Source organism: Gavialis gangeticus, unplaced genomic scaffold, assembly GCF_001723915.1.
Source record: "Gavialis gangeticus isolate Ggan-Ray unplaced genomic scaffold, GavGan_comp1, whole genome shotgun sequence".
Lineage (NCBI taxonomy): Eukaryota > Metazoa > Chordata > Crocodylia > Gavialidae > Gavialis > Gavialis gangeticus.
Genome location: NW_017728998.1, coordinates 44,714,924 through 44,724,039, shown reverse-complemented (window position 1 = coordinate 44,724,039; position 9,116 = coordinate 44,714,924). Strand labels below are relative to the sequence as shown.

Here is a 9,116-nt window from a genome sequence, read left to right as displayed (position 1 = left end):
TGCAGAGCTGATGGTGCTGAACAGGACTGCTGCAGTGCAGAGAACTGGCCTGTGTTTTCCTACTATAAAGCCAGGGAACAATGGCCCTGTTTGGCTTAAAGAATGTTAACTTTATTTCAGAAATCCTGGGCCATCTCTCTTTCTACAAGCAGCCTGGTATTGTGCATTAGAGTAGGGTGCAAAGCAAAGCTGGGAATATAGGAAGGAGGCACAGCCATGTTGTTGAGTGCTGGAGACACCCTGGACAGCTAGGTCACTGGCAGACAAGAGGAAGAAAAACCCTTTCCCAGGAACTCATTCAGCAGATTCCCTTAATCCATGATGCAATCAACTGTAGACTCACTGTAGGCTTGTTCACATGGCTTCAGGAACAGTATACAGCTAGAGCTGTGCTTTCAAGACTTAATCACCTCATTCACAAGGCTGCAATGCCCCTACCCATCAGGGAGGTGGGTTATGAATGCCGGCAAGAAGCACAGCTCAGGCTGGCAACCCAGTGGATGACTTCCATGATGCTGCAGCACACTCCCAGTGCACATGTGGGGTGCATGCAGCTTTCCCTGTTCTCACTGAACCTCTCCTCCAGCCCAGACTTGTCCCACCAAACTAGAAAAAAAAAGTACTTTAGAGAATGGACAAGTCAGCAGTCCAACCAATTAAAAACTAGGCTTTTATTCTTCACGTGCTCCTCATGGTAAGTGTGGAGCTGGGGCACTGCTCTTGCCTAAGTTATTATGAAACAAATAAAGTCCCAGGATCCCTCCTTATCCCCCTCTCCCCTCATCCCACCCCGCCAAGAGTCAAAACATTGTACAAAACTTTATTTACAGGGAAAACAATTAAAAAGGAAAAGTGTGACGTTGCCTTTCAAACAGAAGCCCAGAGAGCAGCATGGTGTGAACCTCCCTGCAGGGCTCTGGGACTTCCCACACACTGGCCATGAGCTTGGTGAAGGCTACTTGCGTAACAAAAGTTTTGTTAGGGCTCCAAGATTTCCCCAAGAAGGGGTGAGGAGCTCTTGCACCCATCTAGACTCACTTGATCCTGTGAGGGACAGAACACTCAGCTCACCTTACAAGGCCATTCCAGGACTAGCTTGTCTAGCCTCAGAAAACATAGCCAAACTCTCTAGCCCTAGGCAGAGGTGGGTGCAGCAGGGCAGAGAACTGAAAGCCTCATGTTCTTCACAGCATGCACAAAGCTAGGGGCCTGCTCTTCTCTCAGGCAGTCACCATCTGAGAGAGGGGTTCAACATCACTGGAACCCAGCAAGCCAGAGGCTCCACGCAAGCAGCAAGGCATGTAGAGAGACCTAACTTCTGCTACTGAGTTAACGGGAAACACTCATTACTTTGGATTTCAAGAGCACAAATCCAGATGACCAAATCAATAGTAAAAAGGGAAAAGCACACAGCCTTCCTTCCAACCCTTCTTGGAAGAGGGTCCTTGACAAGCCCAACAAGAGGCTACAGGGTGCTGCTCAGAACGCATAGCGCGTACGGATATCCTCCAGCTTCTTGGACACCTCTGGTGGGGTCCTGTCCAGTTCTTCAGCCACGTTCTTCTGTTTGTTGGGCTCCATGGAGTTGAACTGTTCACAGAGGTCCCCATCAATCACATTCTGGCAAGAAAAGGGAGGAATGCTTTAGAATGTGCAGGATAAACAAGGGCTCAGCACCAACCCTGCTTAATTGGAACATCTGAAAAGGGAAAATGACAGCAAACAATCCTTTCACAGGAGTTCCTTAATCCCATTTTGGAAACTAGGCCATGCTTAGTGACCTCATCTGCTGAACAGCAGCAGTTCACGTTAAACTAATTACTGCCCAACTTGATTAACAGAAAAGTCCCAGAAAGCCCAGACCCAGCTAAAGAACCACTTGAGAGCAGGAAAGGGCTGATTTCTCAGACCAGCAAGTCTTGACTAGCATGTTTCTTTAGGCAGAGTTTGCTGAAGGAGGGTTGAAGGTGGTTCTGGTGGATAAGTGCACAGGAAACTCTTCAGTCAGGTCTCAAAGGTCTTTGAGGTCTTGTATGCTGGAAATCTGCCCCAAAGCCCTAAGTTACAAGAGTGACTTCATCTCTGGACAGTGCCTTTTAAGATGGAAGATATGCCTTCTGAATAGCACTACTTACATGGACAACAGTGATAAGCTGCAAAAATAGGTCTTGAACCTTGAAGGTATGTAGACGTGCTGCTTTATTACACAAGTCCCCCATTCAACCCCCTTCCCCCCACAATGCTAAGTGGAGTGTCAGTAAGACCAAGCAGGAGGCTATAATGGGAGACAACTCTAGTGAAGGATGCAGGAAGAATGGAAGATGGTGGAAGAGGCAGGAGAACAAGTGCCTGTGTAGGATGCAGTACGCATGATAGACCTAGAACAGTGGTCTGCAAAGTGGGGTGTGCACATCCCAGCGGGTGTGCAAGACGATCCAATGGGGTGCGGGAAGAAAATATTAGAACATCTATTGCAGTTTACGTGTATCTGGTTAATACATATATTGGGGGTCCGTGCTCAAAAATTGTTTACTGATAGGGGTGTGCGATCAAAAAAGTTTGGAGGCCACTGACCTAGAAAATATCATTAAAAAAGTAAGGACATATCCACTAGGTTTGCAGCCTCAGTTTAATGCACTGGACTGGGGCTTTGGAGAACTGGATTGATTTCCAGTTCCAACCACTGATTTCCTGGCAAGTGATGGACGTCACTGCCTCCCTATGCCTCAGTTTCCCTGTTTGTCAAAGTGTGGCTAAGTACAAACTTCCGTAAAGCTCTCTGAGATCAGTGGATGAAATGTATTACTGAAAAGCTAGATCCTATTCCAACAACAAGCACCTTTGGTGATATCAGGTTCACTGGATGGAGGTCAACCCCAACATGGTCAGGCAGTGTGCGTTTCTATATCCTCTAGTGGACCTTTGAACCTCAACTACTGATGTCTGGTGTTTCTAAAGCTCAGACTTACCTTCACTGGAAAGTAGTAGGACCGGAAACTGAGATGGTCTCGTCCACAGAGAGGAGGGTGCTCTGACCTCAGATGCATTTCTACGTGCTGGAAGAAGTCATGATCCTAAAGGGACAGAGGAGAGCAATAATCTGTTTCTCTTGTCCTCACACTGAACTCTGAGGCAGGATACCTCCATTGTAGCACAGGAACACTGCTATCAGCAGCTTCCCTCAACCATGGCCCTCCCCAGTGCCGTCAAGACTGAGTCTTGAAGCAGCTCCCTCATTGCTTCCAGGTGTGGGTTTCTCCTTTGCTATTGCATGGGTATCTATCACAAGGAATGTGTTATCAGCTTGCCAGGGCTTATAAAATTTACATGAACTGGAGCAGATGGCAGCTGCTGTATCTGGTTCAAAGAGGCCAGGTCCCAGCAAGCAATGCTACAGCAGCTTGTGCATGCAGTTGGAGGAAGCATCCAGCACTGGCTCTATAGTTTTTGCAGGCTGCACGTGTCTCTGCAGAAGAAAGAACTTAAACTGCTTTATCCACAAATTCATTCAACCTCACTGTGGCTACTCCTTTAAAAAAATGCACTACGCCAAAAAGCTCACGAGTCCGCTTATGGGAACAGGCATGGGGAAGAGACCAGTGACAACAGGCTATCTCTACTCCCACATCTTTGCACACGTTCTAATCCATGCCAATCCCATCCCATCCCACAGGCAGGACATCTGTTGTACCCTGGACTGATTTTTGCATGCTCCACTCCCCTGCAGCTAACAGCTAACAGCCCCGAATCAATACAGCATGTTAACACACAGGTTGAGGATGAGTAGGCAGCCCAGCAATGCTTCAGTAGAACAGGCATTCTCTTACCTCATGGGATGTGAAGGGGACCAGGATCCCAATGCCCCCTGACAAGGTGGTATACACAAGAGATTCAGAACCTCCTGGGATCAGCGTGGTCTTCTGTAAAGAAAGCACAGTCTCCCCCACATGGTAATTCATTATCACTTCAGCCTGCAAGCCAAACAGAGAAGCAAGTCAGGGGTCAGCATGATCCTCTTCAGTTCATCTACAATGTACTCTTCTTCTGAGGCTCACAAGAACAGAGAAAAGGAAATGGAATAAAACCAAAGAACTTCTGATTTTGAGTCTGTTGTCAGAAGTCACCTTCCACCTGAGAACAGATGGCAAAATGAAATATTGTGGGTGTCCTGACACAGATGGGCAGGGATGACAGAGAGGAGACAGGTAAGGAGGAACCAAGTTAAAGCGGAGGGCCTTGATCTGCCCCCAGCCACAACAGTTTTGACTGCAATCTAGGAATAAAGAGCTATCTGACAGCCCTTTTTGGTCAAGGGACATAAGCTGCAGGACTCCCCCAGAGGTACTGCCACTCAATTCCCTCCCTGCCCCCAACTTTCCCATGGAATATTACCTTCTGTGATGCTCCATTAAGAAGGCCTCGGTCCCACAGTGCCTTGTTCCCAGTTGGATCTTCATCTACCTCGTCATTAGTGTTGGGAGGAAGCCTCACCTGCAGCGAGATAAAGCAGGGCAGTCAGTTTGCTGATCATATAGGCTTTCTTACCACTACAAGACAACACAGCCCTTGGTGTCAAAGTGTTTAGGTCTTCATGCTTTAAGTGCTCCAATCTGGTGGAATGCCAATTAGCCTGTCTGGAAGGGACATGGGACATTATGGTGGCTGCACGCTTGTGTCTTTATGGCTATTTGGATGAGCATCTCCTGTCCCTCCAAGCTGTGTTATGTGGCTCTAAAGGAAGAGGCCAGAAGATTTATTTATAACTTAGGTCCCTTTATACAGGGTTCACCCTAGAAGTTCACTCTACCCTACACTAAGTTCACCCCCACAGCAGCAGGGTAACTGGGGCCTGAGTAGTTTTTACTCTGCAGATTTTATACAGTCCAAGTGAGAAAATATTTAAAGTTCCAGGTGTTAAAAGAACCACGTGTGTCATACTGCAGCTGAAGACAAAAGTTTCACCAGTGGGAAGAACAAGAGCCACTGCATAGAGCCAAACACTGTAACAATCAAAACTGTTGAGAGGGGAGGGCTCTGGAGTAGAACCTGATTACAGGGTAGGAGTCTCTGCCTGTATGAGTGTTCCTGATGGGATGCACGGAGGCAGGGCTATCCTTTTGGGGGGTGGGGGGAGGGGAAGAGGAAATCGGGGCGACTGCCCTGGGCCCTACACTTTGGGGGGCCCCATGGAGCCGGGCAGGAGCTGGGCAGAGTCGCTACAGCCCTACCCCTAGCAGTGTTTAAGGGGCCTTGCACAGGCTGATTTACCCTGGGCCCTGCACACCCCTATGGTTGTCTCTGCATAAAGACAAAGCAAAGACTGTTACAGTGGGGCTGTGATCTCTTTTAACAGAGTAGCCTAAAGGATGCAGGGTCAGGACAGAAGATGAGGACTGGTTTGTGCGCCTCAGCCAAACTCTTTATGAACAACATCTGACACTTATAGAACTGCTGCTTAAAACCAAGAAACTCAGCCTGCTTTAGCACCCAGAGTGCTGCCAGGAGCAGTGTTCCACCTCCCACTGACCTCCAACCATCACAACCAACCTCAGCATGCAGTAATGTAACACAACCAGCCATGAGCGGAATTGGCTGACGCAGAGCCAAGTGCCAGAAGCAGAGTTTGGCTGGGACATCAGGATTAGCACCTCTATTCTTGATGAAAGCACTGTGGTCTTGTTAATGGCTACAAGCAGTCAGCAGCTCATTTTCATGGCTTATCTTATGTGTACAGCAGTTTCTGATTTCCTGAGGTTTTAATGAATGGCAGTCAGCCAGCCATCATACTGACAAAGTCATCTCGGGAGCATTCAGTAAACACCCTGAGCGCAATTGGGCGTTGTTTCGAACTAAACAGAGATTCTCAATTCTTCAGATAAACCTGGGTGTTGCGGGAAAAGCATCTGCTGCTGCTGGCAAACTCCAATACACAGACTTACCACACAGATGTTGCCAAACTTGTCTGCTCCGGCCACAGTGTCGTAATCAAGGAGGGTGGCTGTAGTCACCCAGCGGGGGTAGGTGTCATCTGCAAAAATGATGAGCTGGTTCTCATTCCTTTTGTAGCGCACCCAGATGAAGCTCTCCTGGACGTCTGAAACAATCACTCGGTGTCCAATGGTTTGGATGCCACAGATATAGTTGGCAATGTGCTTTTAGAAAGGCAATTAAAAACCTTTAATTGGAAGCAGCCAACTAACACATTAGAAAAATGCCTTGCAATTTTTTATATTTTTTAAAACTATTTACATATTGCTCAATATATCAGGTCTGCTGAGCGTATTATCCCCAGGCACCCAGAGGTTAACAGGGGGCAGCCTTAAAAACCCCTTGTACCTTGTAGTTCTAGGCAGTTATAATGAAACCCATAAAAGTCCCTGATGTATGCTCCACATCACTCCTCTCTCTTACCAAATGCAACACAAAGTTTATCAGCTTTAGCCCTCCAATTTGTTTAGAGTAAGGCTATCTAATTTTTGATGGACTGGGGGTGCATGCTGTGCAAATCACAGACCCCTTGGTTACACATTCAACGTAGGCTGCTTGCTGCAGGAGCCCTCTGGGTCCCCTTCCTGACATGGGGGCAAAGCACTTACAGGGCTCTCTCCAGCCACTCTGCCCTGCCTTAGAGACCGCAGTCCCTGCAGCAGCAGGACTAATGGGGGCCTGTAGGCTGCATGTTAACCCCTCACAAGCCAGATGTGGCCTGCAGCTGCCAGGTAGACAGCCCCAGTTTAGCTCCACTGTTCCTGCTGACCCAACACAAGGGGCAAAAAGATTTTCCATGCGGTAAATGTTACCAATCCTTTCCACTCTGTATCCTGATGAAAGGTGTCTATATGTGGCACAACGGACATAGACTGTGTGCCTCAACAGAACAGATGTCACTGGGCTGCACAAACCTATGAAACCTATGTCAAGCAGGAAGGTAAGGGTGGGCCTGGGGGTGGAGGTTTGTTGTTCAACAGGGCTGAGGAACAAACAATGGTTATGGATTGGAAAAAAGTAGAGGTACTGTGAATTTTACTGTATACTGCTCAGGGAACTTTGGTTTTCTGCATGTTTAGGGCTGTCTGCTGTGCCATTTGTGAAAGACCAAAATCCAGACGCACAAAAGCACGCACACTTAGAACCTAGTTTCAACTGGAATCTCTAGGTGGTACTCATGGCTCATCTACCCTTGCTCAAAGGACCAGCACCAGCTGGAACCCAAGCCAGTACCTTATTTTCACACTTCCGAAGCAGCTTCTTCTTGCCCAAGTCGTACACACGTAAAAGTTTTCCAACTCCAATTAGGACTCGGCCTTGGAATGGGGCAATGGCTGCAGGTACCTCCTCTGCAGGGGTCTATGGAAGGAAGTGAGGGGATGTGTTAGAAAGCCCGATGTGACAAAGCCCCATGCCCAGGAAGACAGCTGACAGTGCTGTTACTAGAAAATAAAGCTGAATGGAGCGCATCCCCCAGTTTTGCTGAACCTTGAAAGCATCAGTGAAGATAATGAGCTTCTCAATGCAAAGGGTGATAAGTTTTGCTGAAGGGATAAACATCAAATACCCTGAAGGATTCCAGACATCAGAGCCAACAATGATGCCCTATGTGCTAGAACACCATGTCCTACTGGTGCTTGCACAATCCTGGATATTACAAGCCACCAAATATATTTGCTGCATCATTTAAACAAGAGAGGTGGGCGGAGAGATTAAGTTACTCTGGGATCAAACAGAGTGTGTACGTAGCGAAGTAGAAATATTTTTGTTGCCTACCAGTGACTATTATTTCCCTGGCATCCATTAAATTTTCCTATTTAGCCTAAATCCAGATGACACTGTCCTGTTTTTAGGAACAAGTAATGATCCTTTGGTGCAAGGAGCTGAGACCCAAGTCATTTGTGGAAAGAATTCTGGAGCTGCCAACAAAGAAGGGGTTAATCTGGAAGTTCTCCACATACTGTTCACAACACTACTGCTGGCAAAAAGAGCTCAACTTTCCTTAGGCACAATGGAATATTCTTGATTAATCCAAAAAGGATCAGCAATCACATTGGAGAGAATGAATTCAGCTGGACTTTTTACTATTATAATCAATCAACAAATTTTTCTTGGTTTGGTCACACTGGCTAACAGAACCCAGCAGGCCATCCAGCCAGCTCTACCAAGTACATGGTGGGTGTTAAATGGCATCTCAGAAGCCTTCACACAGCACAGAGCCCTCATATCACATGAGGCAATGTGGGAAGGGAGAAAAAAAACCACAACATTCCTTAGCACCAGCTCATTATCTGCCCACTTCTCAAATACACCGGAAGGACATGAAATGGGGAAGAGGATGGTTAAACACAATGGCTGCTTGCAGACATTAAAAAACAACAACAAACAAACAACACAAAACTGCGCTATACTAGAAGCAGCAATGCATTACTTCAACCTGGCTCTGCAGCATCTGTAAAGACTGGGCATTTCAGTGGGCCTTTTTGGCGATTTAGCTAAAGCTGACTCAGTCCCCACTAAAGCACCCAATCTACACATACGTTGGGTGAGCTGGGTCCAACTAACGTGCTGCCTTTACTAAACATATGCTGGGTTTGGTGCAGGAGCATGTAGAATTTAAAGTAAAGCACCTTTTTTCTTTTTAAATCATCTGCAAGCAGCCTATGATGCCAACAAACTTTGTTCAAGTGTTAAAAGTCTCTTTATTATTTGTGTAGTCACCAAAATGAAGCAATGAAGTAGGGTAATTAGGGAAGTGTCCACCTGTGGGCTGTGACAAAGAACTGAGGGACCAATTCTCATCTCTGTATTGGCTTTGATGCTAGACAGACAACAGCCTTCCCAGGGAACCCAGGACTGACACCTGATTTGCAAAGGCTCACTTACAGACCCTGATAGTGCAAGGAGCCTTACCTTACAGTTTGGCCTGGTCGGTTTTCAAAACCCGTCCTGTAATTCTAAAGGCCTCTCCCCTTGAATTAGCCAATCTCTATCACTCCTCTCCTTGACAGTAAAATGGCCCTGGGTTCCAAAGAAGGACAGACCTACTTTACCCAGCACTCACCTTGTGCAGGAATTCAAGCTTCTCACCACTATTCACCAGCTTGTATGTGTAGACAAACCCACCA

The 9,116-nt window shown here is 47.1% G+C and overlaps 1 protein-coding gene across 3 annotated transcripts in view; it reads right to left on the bottom strand.

Annotated features, from left to right (window-relative positions):
* Positions 1 to 647: 647 nt before the first annotated feature.
* SF3B3 (splicing factor 3b subunit 3) overlaps positions 648 to 9,116 on the bottom strand; it is a 59,256-nt gene continuing 50,787 nt past the window's right edge. For all 3 annotated transcript variants that reach the window (XM_019505814.1, XM_019505815.1, XM_019505816.1), the window contains 7 exons: positions 9,053 to 9,114; positions 7,222 to 7,347; positions 5,940 to 6,152; positions 4,393 to 4,491; positions 3,828 to 3,971; positions 2,970 to 3,074; positions 648 to 1,620 (listed from right to left, as the gene is read on the bottom strand). In XM_019505814.1, the coding sequence (XP_019361359.1) occupies positions 1,480 to 1,620; positions 2,970 to 3,074; positions 3,828 to 3,971; positions 4,393 to 4,491; positions 5,940 to 6,152; positions 7,222 to 7,347; positions 9,053 to 9,114 (890 nt within the window). In that variant the 3' untranslated portion in view covers positions 648 to 1,479. The remainder of the gene's footprint in view (positions 1,621 to 2,969; positions 3,075 to 3,827; positions 3,972 to 4,392; positions 4,492 to 5,939; positions 6,153 to 7,221; positions 7,348 to 9,052; positions 9,115 to 9,116) is intronic.